Below are 16465 nucleotides of genomic sequence, written 5' to 3' on the forward strand. Positions count from 1 at the left end.
CTGTGTATTGTTATCTCACAGTTTCTTATCTCACAGTTTCCGTGGGTCAGGAGTCCATGTGTTGCTGAGCTGCTTCTCTGTTTAGGACTGCACAAGGCTGCGTTCTAGGTGTCAGCCAAGTCTGTGGATTCATTGAGGGTCAGAGTCCTCTTCCAAGCTCAATGGTTGGCAGAATTCATTTCCTTGCAATTGTGAAACTCATGTCTACTTGTTTCTTCAAGGCCAGGAGGAGAGCATCTTTTCTTCAAGCCCCTGACTTCGGGGAAGGCTTGGACCCTCTTTTAAAGGGCTTGTCTAACCTAATCAGGCTTACTCTCCCTTTTGATTTAAACAGATTACTCTCCCTCATGGTTAACTTATTAAGATCTTAATTATGTCTGCAGAATCCCTCCATCTTTGCCAAATATATAGCACAGTCACAAGAATGATATCCCATCACCTTAGCCATATTCTATTGGCCAGAAGCAAATTACTGGTCATGCCCACACTCAAGAGGAGGGAGTCATACAAGGGTGGGGGTCACTGGGGTCATCTTAGAATTTTGCCTGCCAGCCTTGGCAAGCACCAGCTATCCACAGGCCAATATTACAGGATGGCTGAGTGTGAAGTTGTCCATAGTTCAATAAGGCCAAAGGATAAGGCTGACCTCTCAAGTATTCAAGATAAATTGGCTAGTTGGTCAATGCCATTCACCTGTGGATGCCATTTACCAGCTGCCATCCGGCTGTCAGCATTCCTCACCAGATGTGCTCTTTTTACTTGATTCTTCAGTCATCAAACCATCTTTAGAGGTGAAGTCCAATTTCGATGATTATTACACTGCTTAAGTAATGGAGAGAAATGTTATACTGCCAGCAGCCAGCCAGGCAGTGAGTGTGTCAGGTGAGCTCGAGGTAAGGTAATGAGGATTGTTTGGGGAGCACAGGAAGCTAGAGGGCGCATGCTCCATCAAGAAGGCAGCTGCTCTTCTGTTCAGCCTCTCGCTGCCTTGCGGGAATGCCTCTCCAGTGTTGCCAGATCTTCTGTTTTAAGAGAAGCCAGAAATCTGGATTTTTATGTGAAACCTCTTCATTTTCAAATGTTGTCATTTGTTCCAGCTTTAAAACTGTGAATAGAGACCTCATTAAACCTCTTCTTACAAACCTTCCTGCCCTGCACATTAGCAGAAGACTGCTTTGACAGGAAACGTTTCTCCTTTGGGTTTTGGGGGGGTTTTCTTAATGTTGTCGAGCAAAAACATGGAAAGAATAGTGACCATCACAGATTTGGACACATTTTGATGTCTTCTTTCTAAATGCTCAGAGGAGTCTTTTTTAGGCCGAGTAAGATGTTTCTAAAGTTTAGCTCACAGGCCTCCACTTTACAACTTCTCCTGGCAGTTCAAAGAAAAAAGAACCCAAATTAGATTGCATAAAGAAACACGTAAGGAGGGCTTCCCTGGTGGCGCAGTGGTTAAGAATCCGCCTGCCAATGCAGGGGACACGGGTTTGAGCCCTGGTCCGGGAAGATCCCACATGCTGCAGAGCAACTAAGCCCGTGTGCCACAACTACTGAGCTTGCACTCTAGAGCCCGTGAGCCACAACTACTGAGCCCGTGAGCCACAACTACTGAGGCCCACGTGCCTAGAGCCTGTGCTCTGCAACAAGAGAAGCCACCGCAATGAGAAGCCTACGCACTGCAACGAAGAGTAGCCCCCGCTGGCCACAACTAGAGACAAGCCCTTGAGCAGCAATGAAGACCCAACGCAGCCAAAAATAAATTAATTAATTAATTAAATAAAATTTAAAAAAAGAAAGAAAGAAACACGTAAGGAATTAGTATTACCCAGTTTATTAAGGAGAGGTTTGAGCTGCTCTCCAGCAATGTTGCACAGTAGTTAAGTATGTGCGTTTTGAATTTCAGCCAATGTATGCTCAAATTCCTACTCTGAAATTTTTCTAAGCTTGTGTGAATTATTTGATTTCTCCAGGTCTGGTTTCCCCATCTGCAAACTGGGAGTGATAATAAGATCCAGGGCTCCATCATAAATATTAAATAAATATTAGCTGTGGTTATTATGATATACTGTTTCCTTCAAGACTTCTAGCTCTGGGAACTTCCCTGGCAGTCCAGTGGTTAAAGACTTCGCCTTCCAATGCAGGGGGTGTGGGTTCAGTCCCTGGTTGGGAAGCTAAGATCCCACATGCCTTGTGGCCAAAAAACCAAAACATAAAAAACGGAAGCAATATTGTAACAAATTCAATAAAGACTTTAAAAATGGTCCACATTTAAAAAAAAAAAATATATATATATATATATAAAGACTTCTAGCTCTGGCTAAAGGAGAGCAGATACCCTAGACGTCCTAATTTGACCCCAAGCCCAAAGACGTTCAAGGACCATTAGTAACCTTGGCTACAGCATGGTGAGGGGTCTATGTACTCCTCTTAGGAGCTTGTACTCTGTATCATTACTTGTGTTCACTCCACAGGCAATTATTTAGCATCTACTGTATACCTGGCACTGTTTGAAGGCCGTGGGATAGGATTATTCCAATGAGCCTACCCTGTAGGGTTATTGTAAGGATTAGTCTATGAATGAAAGTAAAGTATCTGCCCCACATTGGTGGTCATATGAACAAAAGCCACATGGCATATATCATGGTGGCTTTGTGCTAATTTGCTTTGTACTAATCAGAAAATCTAAAACTTTTATCCAGTGCTGGCTCTTTTTCAGTCCCATGGTAGATCTGTAACTGATACCATCGACACATTTGCATTGTTTGTTCTGGGTTTGTCTGGGGGGTAACTGGTTGGGGAGGGGTCATTTTGTAGCAGAAGGAATAAGATGGTTAGGAGTGGGAATCTAATGGCATGGGCAAAGCCCAAATTTGAGTTTTTCCTCCCCCTTCGATATTGACCCCAAGGAATGCTGTTGGCTTAGACAGGGACTTGTCAAATGGAGAGGGTTGCATTTTCTTCCAGGTACATGCTATGTCTTTGCCCTGCCCCAAGTCTGTATAATTACTCATCCCTAACATTACTAATCACAAGGCTTAATGTTCCCATGAGCGACTAGAGAGGGGATATCCTAGTAAGTAAAAAAATAAATCAGACCAAATTTGGCAGGTCTGATATCTAAAAATAGAAAAATAACTCAATTTTGCCTAAGGAGAGGGCAGGAGTAGAGTCAGGGGCTGGACAGAGACAGTGAGGATGCTTGCAGAGTGTATGTCTTATTGTTGGGACGGAAAGAAAATACGCTTGGCGACCAAAGGAGCTGCAGGCTGCAGGCCCTTCTGGTTTTCCAGTTGTGGACCTGTGTCTAAAACCAGCTCTCAGTGGCAGCGTGTTTTATCCACAATCATAAAGCCAAGTAAAAAAATTCAAGAGTGCATTTTAGGTCAGTCTTACAGGTGTCCAGGAATTTATCACACATAAATGACAAACCACAGGGCGATGGTTTGCTAGCTTCATGGTATATCTGTATTCCACCTGCTAGGGTCAAGTAGTATTTTCTTCCAGTCTGAAGCTTAAGTGAGCTGTTTAGCATCCTAAAAAAAATAATTTACAGGACTGTATTTACAACACTGGAAAAAGATTGACATCTAGTTTAAGACAGGGATATTCCCTAGCTTATGATATTTTTTTACATCAGCTTTCATATCTTAATTTCTGATGAATAAATATGTAATTTAAATTTGCAGTTAATATTTATTAGAGAATTGTTCAAGCATCAAAATTGGCTTTAAGACTTGCTTATATATTAAGTCTTAGTAGTAATTATTCAATTCTGCATAATAAAGGATGTTTCAGTGTCTAAAATGGAAATTTACAAACGGAAGAAAATTCTGTCATTGTATCCTCATAGTTGTTAGGATAATTTTTTTAATTATCTATTCCTGGGTAATAAATTACCCAACACTCACTGGCTTAAGGCAATAAACATTTATTATCTCAGTGTCTGTAGGTCAGAAATCTGAGCACAGCATGGTTGGGTGCCTCTGGCTAAAGGTATCTCATGAGGTTGCAGTTAAACTGTTGTCCACAGCTGCTGTCATCTCATAGTTCAACTTGAGAAAGATCTGCTTCTAAGTTCACTGACGAGGTTGCTGGCAGATTCGATTCTGAAGGCCTCAGTACCTTGCCTCTCCATGGGATAGCTCACAACATGCTCTCTGGCTTCCCTGAGAGAGAGCACACAGGTGGAAGCCACTGTCTTTCTGTAACCTAATCCATCTCTTGACACCCTGTGACCTCTGCTGCATTCTGTTCACAAGAAACCGGTCATTAAATCTAGTCCACATTCAAAGGGAGACCACACAGGGATGTGAATATCAGGAAGTGAGATCACTGGGGGACCAACCTGGAGGTTGCCTACCAGGCAAATGACAACCATAAGAATCTGAAGAACTAAGCATATAGCATATCAATCATTATTTCTCAATAAAAAGGTAAATGTCTGTGTAGGTTGTCTTAAAAATAGATATTGAATCAGGGAATCTCAGATTAAAAAGACAGTATAAAAATCCAGCTGGCTTACTTCCCTTCCTCCATTAAAGCCATCATTCAGCCTCTGCATCTTTAGTAGTAGGAAATGCACCACTTTTATTTTTGAGTAAAGCCACTTGAAATAAGTTTTCACCCTGAGCTAAAATGACTTCCCAATCATTAGCCCTGGTTGGAGAGTCGTTTTACTCTAGAGTCATAAGTGCCACTTCAGGCCAATGCGAGGGTTTCGTTTTTGTTTTGTTTGTGTTGAGGTTTCTTTCTTTTCTCTTTTATACTCTATTTACCATCACCCTTTGGCTTTCACTCTTTTTTTAAACTATAATTGACCCTTTTTTTTAATGTTTTTTTTTTTTTTACATTTAATTTTTTATTATTTATTTATTTTTTGTCTACGTTGGGTCTTTGTTGCTGCATGCGGGCTTTCTCTAGTTGCGGCGAGCAGGGGCTACTCTTTGTTGTGGTGCACGGGCTTCTCATTGCAGTGGCTTCTCTTGTGGAGCACAGGCTCTAGGTGCAAGGGCCTCAGTAGTTGCAGCCTGCGGGCTCAGTAGTTGCAGCATGCGGGCTCAGTAGTTGTGGCTTGCAGGCTTAGTTGCTCTGTGGCACATGGGGTCTTCCCAGACCAGGGATCGAACCTGTGGCCCCTGCATTGGCAGGCAGATTCTTAACCACTGCACCACCAGGGAAGTCTGGCTTTCACTCTTAAATTAACCAGTTGATCCTCACAGCAACCCTTGGAAATAAATACTGTCATTATCCCCATTTTGTTGTAGATAAGGACATTTAGGTGTAGAAAGGTTAGGAAATCTGCCTAAAACAACCCAGACACAGCTTGCAAGTGGCACAGCTGGGATGTGAACACAAGCAACCTGGCTCCTATGTCCATGCTTTTATTACTCTTCTACACTGATGAGTTTTAAAACAAAAATGTTTTTGGCACTACCTGGCATAGAGACAGATAACCTTACATGTCTCAGGAGTCCCTGGCAGAACCACCATTTTAAAGCCTAGTCCTGGGACTTTCCTGGTGGTCCAGTGGTTAAGACTCCACGCTACCAATGCAGGGAGCCTGGGTTCGATCTCTGGTCAGGGAACTAGATCCCACATGCCACAACTAAAAGATCCTGCATGCCACAACTAAAGATCCCACGTACCTCAACGAAGATCCCTCATGCAGCAACGAAGAGTCCGTGTGCTGCAACTAAGACCCGATGGAGCCAAACAAATAAAAATAAATAATTTTTTTTTTTTTAAAGCCTAATCCCCCCCAAAAATGTGTGTTCCTGGGGAAGAACTTGAGACCCTAAGGAAAAGGTACATCAGGTTCTGAATCCTCCATTTCAGAAGGCAGGAAAGATGTCCGTTTAGGATGGCTAAATTACCACAACCGTAGATGCCTAAAGGAACACAACTTCTTTGATCTGGTAAACTCATTAGGAACATCTCCTTACCTGACACTGGGTAAATGAGGCCTCATGGCCCACCATGGGCAGGATGAAAGGGCAGCGGAGGCAGGAAGACGAAAGCCTGGCATCAGGTGGGCGGGAGTAGGAACAGTGGACCGGGCAGGTCCTCAAGGCAGGAAAGCCCAGTGGAAGAGAAACTGAGTAGCTGCCTTTAGCCAGACTCCGATGTAACATTCAGTTTGCATGTTTTTGTTTAGATACAGACATGGTCATCATTTACCTGTCTGCTGGCATTACATCAAAGGACTCTTCAGAAGAAGATAAAAAGGCGACTCTCCGTGTCATCAGTGAAGAAAATAGCTTTCTAAACAACTCCGTAATGATTCTCACCTACGCCCTCATGAACGGTAGGTAGTGTTTCGAGATTCTTTTCTTTCAGATGAAAGTTCTGTCTAAGTGCATGCTGCTCTCAAAAAAAATAATGAAGAACCATCACAGGGTGCTTTGATGAAGGGTATAAGAAGCAGATTCCTTCCCAAGCCCGTCTTTCTCTACCTCCCATGGGTACTCAGGGTGTGTGTTAGGATGTCCCTGTCTCTCCGTCTCTCTCTCTCCGGCCAGCTGCTCATTTCTAAACCGTCACCAGTTATGTGGTCTTGCACAGGATTCTGTACAGCTCCATTTTTTTCACTTCTCATATTCTTGGATTTTGATACTGCATAGAGGTTATTAACTCATCTCATTGATTTAAGAGCAGGAAGCTGAAGTACTGACCTAGATTCTTCTGTATAACCAGGACTGTGAATATCACATTTCCCTGCAGAATCACTACCTGGAGCCTCTTGTGACACTTTCTGCACCTCCCCTTCCTTAGCTGTGTCATTGGAGATGAGAATTATATACTTGACAGGGTTATTGTGAAGACTAACCCCGACGTACAGTAGGCACCCAGGACGGTGCCAGGCACTTGCTAGGTGCTCATTAAGGTTGATTGTGTTGCTATTAAATCAGACAATATGTGAGAGGGTTTAGTAAACTAGCAAATCTGAGGAAATACTCATTATTTTTCCTTCAGCAATTTAACCATCCTCCAGTCTGATGAAAGCCCAATTTTCCAGCCTCTCTGCTGTGTCATGTCCCTCCCACCTGTTAATACACAGCTCTTCGTCCTCTTCTCTGGGTCCCTTTTCCTCAGTGTTCAAAGTGGCCCCATTCTCTTGTTTTTAAGAGAGCATATCTTGATCCAGCAGCCCTTCCCACCTATGGGCTTTTATCTCCCCTCTCCACTTTCAGATTTCCATGCAGAACCAGGTGGCTTTAGAGACACTGGTTCTCATATTTTAATGGGATAAGGATATATTAGAGACTCATTTTTTAAATGCAGACTCCCAGGCAGTATCTACAGATTTGTACTCAGACCCTCTTAGATTGGGTCCAGGAATCTGTGTTTCGGCCAGCATGATTTTTTTGCAGATATTTTTCTGGACTGCATACACATGGAAGAACACAGGGGCTGGTGGCTAGAGGTTCTCAGTTTCAGTCTGCATTTGCTAGCCATGTGGCTTATGGCAAATTACTTAATCTCTTGAGGGCCTCAGTTTTATCTGTAAAATGAAAAGAACAAAGTCTTCATAGGATTGCTGTGATAATAAATATACAAGATATGTTGTGTTTACTGAGCATGTACCATATACAACATAGTGCACTGAGGTCTTAGAGCTGTAGTACACAAAATTTCTGTCTTCAAAAAGCCCTTGACCCAGTGAAGAAGACAGACGAGGCAGATGAATTAAATGCAATAGTACAGGAGTAAGGAAACATAAAAGGAAGTGATCGTGTCTTTTCCATTCAATTTGAAGGTCTGCCCAGGCAGATACTGAGTAAAGAAATTTCCTTGCTGTCACCCATCTCTTCACTGTTCCTAGATCTTCCCACTGGAGTATCTTGTGCTCTTGCTGTGCCCCTGATAATTCCATTCTTTGAAACTTCTGGTTACTTCCCTCTAACTATTCTCATCTTTTCTCTTTCTCCTCTTAATCTAGCCTGACATATGTCCTCATTGCAAGTTTTCCACCTCTCTGAGAGATATCTCTGAACGTTGTTCACGAGGGTTGACACATTCCCTTAACTCTGTCAATTCAAATAGGGAAGCAGAGCCACTATGAAAATTTTGGTACAACAAATTTATTATCAGGATAAGAGTGTATACTGTTGATGGGAATATAAAATGGTACAGCCACTATGGAAAACAATATGCAAGTTCCTTAAAAAACTAAGACTTGAGCTACCATATGATCTAGCAATCCCACTCCTAGGTTTATATCTGGAAAAGACGAAAACTCTAATTCAAAAAGATACATGCACCCCAATGTTCATAGCAGCGCTATTTATAGTAGCCAAGACATGGAAACAACCCAAGTGCCCATCAACAGATGATTAGTTTAAGAAGATGTGGTGTAATATATATGGAATCTAAAAAAAAAAAAAACAAAAGGTTCTGAAGAACCTAGGGGCAGGACAGGAATAAAGACGCAAACGTAGAAAATGGACTAGAGGACACAGAGAGGGGAAAGGGTAAGCTGGGACGAAGTGAGAGAGTGGCATGGACATATATACACTACCAAATGTAAAATAGCTAGCTAGTGGGAAGCAGCTGAATAGCACAGGGAGATCAGCTCTGTGCTTTGTGACCACCTAGAGGGGCGGGATAGGGAGGGTGGGAGGGAGACGCAAGAGGGAGGAGATATGGGGATATATGTATATGTATAGCTGATTCACTTTATACAGCAGAAACTAACACACCATTGTAAAGCAATTATACTCCAATAAAGATGTTTAAAAAAAAAAAGATTTGGTGTATATATACAATGGAATATTTCTCAGCCATAAAAAAGAATGAAATATTGTCATTTGCAGCAACATGGATGAACCTAGAGAATATTATACTGAGTGAAGTAGTCAGACAAAGAAAGACAAATATGAGATCACTTACTTACGTGTGGAATCTTAAAAAATACAAAATTATACATATATATTATGTATTATATATATAATACATATCTATATATAAACAGAAACAGACTCACAGACATAGAAAACACACCAAAGGGGAAAGGGCTTGGGGGGAGGGATAAATTAGGAGTATGCGATTAACAAATAGAAACTACTATACATCAAATCGATAAGCAACAAGGATTTACTGTATAACACAGGGAACTATATTCATTATCTTATAATGGAAAATAATCTGAAAAATATATATGTATATAACTGAATCACTTTGCTGTACCCCTGAAACCATCACAATATTGTAAATCAACTATACTCCAATTAAAAAAAAGAAGAGTGTACACAATTATGGGGGGACACTGGAAGAGTAAAGATGCAAAAAGAGGAATTGACAACTCAAAGGTTATTAACCAGCTGTGGTCTGGGTGAACAAGTTGGAACTTGCAGGGATTTCTGGAGGCTAGGAACACTGAAGACTGCTTAGGAGGTCTGGTGTAGAAGTCTATGAGAGGTTGTTGGCTCTTCATGACTGCTACCCCTGTGAATTCTCAGTGAAGCATCTGGAGTGGGGTTGCCCTTGGTGAGTATGCCAGCAGTTGGGAAAGGGAACTGAACACAGAGCAGAAGAGTGAGACGAACTGCAATATTCTGGTTCCTCTATGTCTGTCTCTTAACATCTCTCTCTTCACCTCTTAAATCTTACAACACTTCACTTTTGGCCACCTTTAACCTGGAAGCATAGAAGAAACGGGATTGTGGGAAATGTAGTTTCCAGCATGACCACATTGATGATGGAATAATCCAGTCTGCCACCCTACTGACTCTACTGCCACCCCTGCATAACATTTCATGATGGAGTGACATTAAAAAATGGAGTGACGTAAAGGAACCCAGTCTTTGATATCCTGTACTGTGCTTCTTTGTCCAGTAGATGTTCCTGTTTGTTACTTTTCTTGTACATTTGGAAAGAGCCGTGCAGTGCATGACAAAGAAAGGAAATGTGTTTATTGCCTTGAAGTTGTCTCCTTTTATCATTCACCCCTGTGAGTTTATCAAGGGTGTAAGATCAGGGATCAATCACATCTTTTGTGTTGTCTTTTACTCCGGACATGGGAGGTGAGTGTCTTTTACCACTCACCTCCCATGTCAATTCTGTGTCAAGCAAAGGCAACCATAATCTGACTCAGACTTTCCTTTAGCATTGTCTGAGTGGAGCAAAATCCAAATTATTTACATACAGCGTGTGAAGAAAGAAATCATATCCATTAGATCCTGCCGTGACTTTAGAAATGGACTTCCAAGGCTAGAAGTATATATACTTCCTATTTAGAAAAGATAAAGTCACTTAAGGTAGGTGAACCATGAACTCTTCAGATTTTTTAATGACTAAGCAGTTCAAGAACATGAGGCAAAACCTTTTTAAAACTCATTGGTAGAATCTCAGTAGTGACTGAAATCATTTGAATTTGTTTACAATGGTACCCATATGGGACCAGTTACTAATCCTTTTGACTGTGTTCCAACAATAGCAAACCAAAATTTTTAAAAAGGTTTATTAAATTTATTTTTGTGCTATAGATTACAGATGTTGTAGAACAATTCAGCCCAGTATGCCTGAATCTTTTACAAAAATTTTAAAACTCTAAACATAAAAAAAGTATATTAAATAAATCAAATCCAGTATTATCCTAACAATATAAAGCATGAAAACATTTGTAATTAAAATGAGCTTAAAGAAACAGTGTTTGGAGACACCACTCAATACAATCCATAATTCTTTCATTTAGTTGCATGAGACTTTGGCAAGTGTTTAACAGGCAAAGAGGTAAGAAATGAAATGGTAAACCTCTATCCTTTAAAACTCTTACAACTTCATCTACTAATTTAAATTAAATGAAAACTTGTTAATCATTACTTTTGCTTTCAAATATTAAATGCAGAAAAATAATTTAAATTTTATAATTAAACTTTAAGGGAAGAACATCCTTGCTGGATGGGGTTCCTTTATTTACTCACGTGTTTTTCATCATTGCCTTTTGAAGAATTCCTTTGCCCTCTTGACTATTTGAGGAAATGTCACGCCTCCAGCTTTGTTCATCAGCAGGAACTGGTATCTGTGTCCTGAGTCCACACTGTCTCTGTAAAGACCCCCTTGGCATTGCAAGACCTCATCCAGACCCTTATTAGATCTAAATGGCAAAGTTATTACATGGATATCCACTGTTCTGTTTTACATTGTCTTCCCTTGGCTTCTTATTTTAGATGGGGTGACTGGTTTGAAAGAGCTGGCTTTTCTGAGAGATCTTGCTGAACAGAACTCAGGGAAGTATGGTGTGCTGGACCGGACAGCCTTGCCTGTGATTAAGGGCAGCATGATGGTGCTGAACCAGCTGAGTAACCTGGAGACCACAGTTGGCAGGTTCTATACCAACCTTCCCAACCGGATGATTGATGAAGCTGTCTTTAGCCTCCCCTTCTCTGATGAGATGGGAGATGGTGAGTTCAGAGAAAACTTCCTACTAAAGGAAGGGGGAAAGAAATGGACATGAGTCAAACAGTAACTTTTAAATGTTCTTCAGTACTTACCATGTGAGCATTAGGGAGTGTGGGCAGGCAAGGGAGTGGGCATCACTTTCTCTGGTCAGAGGATTGTGTAGCCTCCTGCCATTGGTCCAGTTAGCACTGTATTCTAGAGCAGAAATCCCCAGCCCTATTTTTTCCTCATTGCCCTAGCCTCAGTCAACATAATGGGTACATCTACTAGGGAAGCTTTGTGAGGATTCCCCAATATCTTAAAGGTTAGGGAATTTGGAACTAAAGAGTAACTTTGCATAACAGATGGTAAATAAAAGTCAGAAGTGCTTGGAATTCAGCCTCAAAGGCAAGGCAACACAATGTCATCAAATAGATACAGGCTTGACATGGAGAGGATTTCAAATCCCACTCTACCGCTTTCGCTGTTGTCCTTGGTAATGTATTTAATCTTGTTAATTGACATCTGGTTATCTGTTCAAAACGTAATGACATCTTTCACGTAATACGTCTTTGAGTTATTAGGTTTATAAGATTATATTACTGCCCAGCATATCTCTCAATAATGATGACTGCTGTTTATTTGTTTATTTATTTATTATTTTACTTTTGTTATTATTACTATTATTGTCATCACTATCCTGGTGTCACAAGTTACCTATAATGCGATGTTGGGTAAAGTGTTTAATCTTCACATGATTAAACTTTTGGTCTTTAAAGTAGAAAAAATAATATTTCCATCAAAGTAGTTGTGAAGATGAAATGCACTAGTATATGTAAAGCATCTAGAACAATGCCAGGCCAACAGTATGTGCTCACTAAAAATACAGCATTTTTCTTTTCCTCCTCATATTCTTGCTTATCTTTTTCCCCCACATCCTTCCCTCTCTTCTTTCTTGATAGAGAAGATTGAAGAGGCAGCTAATTACTAGACAGACAGCATCACCATATGAGATCTTGTTTTTATGTTCCATTAACTAGGAATTTTCACAAATAGATATTCAGAGAAAACTCATGTATAAAAAGTAATAAGCCTTATAGAGACTGTGTTTTCTAGAAACTAGGTAGACATGTTCTTTCTATAAGGAAGAAATATGGTAGCTACTGCTAACCTCAATTTTTTTATCCTTCCTAGTTCTGGCAGGGCCAACAGATGTGTATAGAATAGAAACTCCCACCTTTAGATAAAGTTATTTCCTTTTGTAGGGAAATGTCAAGTCTTAAATGCGAGTGACCTTAATGCGTTAACCAACGTGACTGAGTGCCAGTCAAGCATTGTGTCAGGCCGTGATGGGCAAGGCACATGTCTCACCCTCAACAAGCATTTTAACCTGATAAGAGAAAAACAGATCAATGAATCATGATAATTCTGTGTGAAAGGAACTAAGACAGATGTAGAAAGTGAGTCCTGTACAAGCACAGAGGATTATGCCGTCAAATTCTCTTACCATTAGTGGTATCAGGCAGAGTAGGACCTTTTCTGTAAATTACTCTACCATCCAGAGAGCTACCATGAATGCTTTAAATTAAATTATGTGCAAAGCTGATGCTTTCCAAAGTGTAGTCCTTAGGGCCTGTTTTATGACTCCTACGCAGTGAGCTTCAGTGATTGGTTTACAGGTCTGCTGCATTCCCCTACTTGAGTGTGTCATTTTCATCTTTGTATCTTCAGTCCCTAGAATTACTGGGTGACACCTCCTCTAGCTCCATGGCAAGGGGACCCTGAGTCTAGGGAAACTCATGTTTACGTGGCTCTAATTCAAGACCTCCACAGATTCAAATATCAGTTACTGGACATATTTCTTTTAAAATGCAAGTCTGTGTGCTTTAAATTAAAGTAGGGAGGGCGTATGGGTATTTCATTAAGTGTAGGAAGAGCTTAGCGTACTTTATTTGCCACAATGGGATAAAGAGTCTTCTGTCCAAATTGCTAATTGAAAAGTAAGACTGCATTTCTTTCATCAGGCTTGCTCTCAGTATGTCCAGAGGAGAATAGAATTTTGAAGTGAGCATGTGGTCTCCGAGTATTTCTGTTGTACTTTACTACTCTATGAAAATGGCTTCAATCTTAGACCAAAGCCCAGGGGAATGTGGTGTGCAGACTGTGACCTCTGTCTCCCTGCTGACCCTCACAGCGCTGCTCCCATCAATTGTAACCCCTTTGTCCAGGGGTACCTGAGTAAAAGCCTCCTCCAAAATGCATTTTTAAAACCTTCTTAGATACCTGTTATTTTTAAAATGTTTTAAAACCAATAGATAGCATTCTAAATGTTGACTACTTAAAGAATGCTTTTGAAATTATAATAGACACCCATTGCATAACTTTTCTTTTTTCTTGTCTTATTGAGATATAATTGACATACAACATAGCATTAGTTTTAGGTGTACAACATAATGATTTGATACATGTATATATTGCAGAATAATTACCCCAGTAAGCTTAGTTAATACCAGCCACCTCACGTAGTAATAATTTGCTTCTTGTGTTGAGAACTTTTAAGATCTACTCTCAGCAACTTTCAAATATGCAATACTGTATTGTTAACTATAGTCCCCGTGCTGTACATCCCCGAACTTATTTATCTTGTAACAGGGCATAACTTTTCACAAGGTTTTTCAGTGTTGCATCCACTTCTTCCTACCAAGTGATGCATTTAATTGGCCTTTGCAATCACAACAACTCAGTAGTACTTGGAGTGGACATCAGACATGATTCTCTCTGTAGAAGACTTCAGAGATCCAAATCCCTTTCCTGGGTGTTGATAGAAGAAAGGCTTCCTGATGCGCTGCAAAAGCATGAACGTGTCATCAAGCGCAGGAAAATACAAGAGCAAGATGGAGAGAAACGATCCATCTTTTTGTTCTAAGTTTCATTTAGAGCCATAGGGTTGTAGAATTGCTAGGATGCTAGAGATCACTTTGTCTCAGCTCCCCATGTGATACATAAGGTGATGCATTCAGAGAGGTGGAACAACTTACCCAGCCCAGCAGTAGAGCTGGAAGGACAGCCCAGCTGGCCTGGGGCTTGAGGCCACGCACTGACCGCTCTTCATGCCCTCTCCTTCTGTACGTCTTCCTCCCCTTGGCTTTTCCCTTTCCCTAATTATCCTATTGTTTTTCTATGGCCTGTGAGCTAAGAATGGTTTTTATATATTTAAAGCTTTGTTGGAAAAGAAACAAAAAAGTATATGCAACAGAGAATACATGGCTCACAATGCTTAAAATATCTACTATCTGACCCGTTACATAAAATTTACAGACTCCTGGCCCAAGTGACTAGAAATACATTCCTTTAGAACCTTAGTGTCTCCTTCTAAGTGGTCAGATAATAAGATTCTGTACCTTTCTAGGTTTTTTTTTTCTCGTCGTCTTCCTGTTTTTTGATAGGATTCATTAATAAAATGTAGTACCTTATAAGCTTTCCTTTATCTGTAATCTCTTTCATTTAACAACCCCTAGAAATTAGTAAGGCAGTTACTACTGTGTCCTTTAAACAGACATGAAGACCAAGGCTCAAAGTTATGTCCAGTGTCACATGTATGATACATAAGGGGCACAGCTGGGCTAGAACCTAGAATTTTAGATGCTTTGTCTAGTGGTCTTTCAGATTCAACTGAATCATCCTCACTTCAGGAAGTAGAACAATGTGTATTAAGTGTTGCTGATATTTTACACTGATCTGGAATAGCATATCCTTTTAGGTGAAAAAAGAGTGGAAAATATACAAATTCCCTCCATTTAAGTTAACTAAGATATCTGAACCCCCAAAAGGGAGTCTGTTTTCCTCACACTCTAACTCCCTTATGCTGTCTGCAAAGGCAGTGCTTGGTTACTGGATGACATGGAAAACTTTTCTTCAGAGCAAATTGAGACGGCTGATATTAGCCTTCACAGTTCCCTAGAGTATAGCGCCAGCCTTTGTTCAGTGCCTTTTCTGCCGTCCTTTGAATATTTTTTGTTTTTAACCCACAGGTTTGATAATGACTGTGAGTAAACCCTGTTATTTTGGAAACCTCCTTCTGGGAATTGTAGGAGTGGACGTGAACTTGGCTTACATCCTTGAAGATGTGACATATTACCAAGATTCTTTGGCTTCCTATACTTTTCTCATAGATGACAAAGGTAATCTGCTAAAATTTAATCATAGGAAAGAATGATTTCTTTAGCATCTTGGAGAAAATCATCTAGACATTCCGATACTAACAAAGTAGGAAAATGATAGTATTGGTAGAAAAACTGTGTGACTAGGACTACTCATATTTCATAGAACACCTCAACGATGGCAGAATGAATCTAAAAATTATGCATTTGTTTCTGTGTTGTGTTGAGAGATAGGTAACAGTTGTTTTGTAACATCAGGAAATTAGACTTGAGGATTGAATGACACATAGAATGTGATCCTTCGGATCCTTTTTTGGTCTATATTGTTTTCTTTACATTTACTGGCATCAAAGTTTATGTGATAGATTAGAATATTTTATGAAACGAAAACCAAGTGACCAGTACCTCAGAAATACTCTTGATGAGGCAGATGTCCGATAATTTAAGGTGTCTTGCTACACTTCCAGAGTTTTATGCAAGAACACATAAAATAAGTTCAGTTTTTTATTGAACTGGTGAGTTACAGACTGAGAAATTGAGTGTCGGTCAGCCATCCCAGAGTATCCCGTATTTCAAACTTGTGATGGGCGCTTTCATCAGAATCAGTACTTCCTACAACATGTTTCCCATAGCATGTGTTTTTGTTTTCTTATTTCAGGGTATACCCTTATGCACCCATCTCTTACCAGGCCATATTTACTATCGGAACCCCCCCTTCATACTGATATCATCCATTATGAAAATATCCCCAAATTTGAGTTGGTTCGGCAAAATATCCTAAGGTAAGGAAAAGATGAGGGTCGTAGTATTTTGTTTTTCTCTGAGAATAGGATCCATTGAGGTCAAATACGAGTGTTTATAATAGGATATAAAACAAGTGTAGAAATTATTTTAATGATATCAAAAGTGCAATTTTTAATATAAGA

General features: G+C 40.2%; 1 protein-coding gene across 1 annotated transcript in view; it reads left to right on the forward strand.

Annotated features, from left to right (window-relative positions):
• Positions 1-16465, forward strand: part of CACHD1 (cache domain containing 1) — a 209110-nt gene that overhangs the window by 152093 nt on the left and 40552 nt on the right. The window contains exons 8-11 of the mRNA XM_068540044.1: positions 6155-6304; positions 11169-11402; positions 15411-15560; positions 16198-16321. Coding sequence (XP_068396145.1) covers positions 6155-6304; positions 11169-11402; positions 15411-15560; positions 16198-16321 — 658 coding nt within the window. The remainder of the gene's footprint in view (positions 1-6154; positions 6305-11168; positions 11403-15410; positions 15561-16197; positions 16322-16465) is intronic.

Source organism: Eschrichtius robustus, chromosome 3 (genome assembly GCF_028021215.1).
Source record: "Eschrichtius robustus isolate mEscRob2 chromosome 3, mEscRob2.pri, whole genome shotgun sequence".
NCBI lineage: Eukaryota > Metazoa > Chordata > Mammalia > Artiodactyla > Eschrichtiidae > Eschrichtius > Eschrichtius robustus.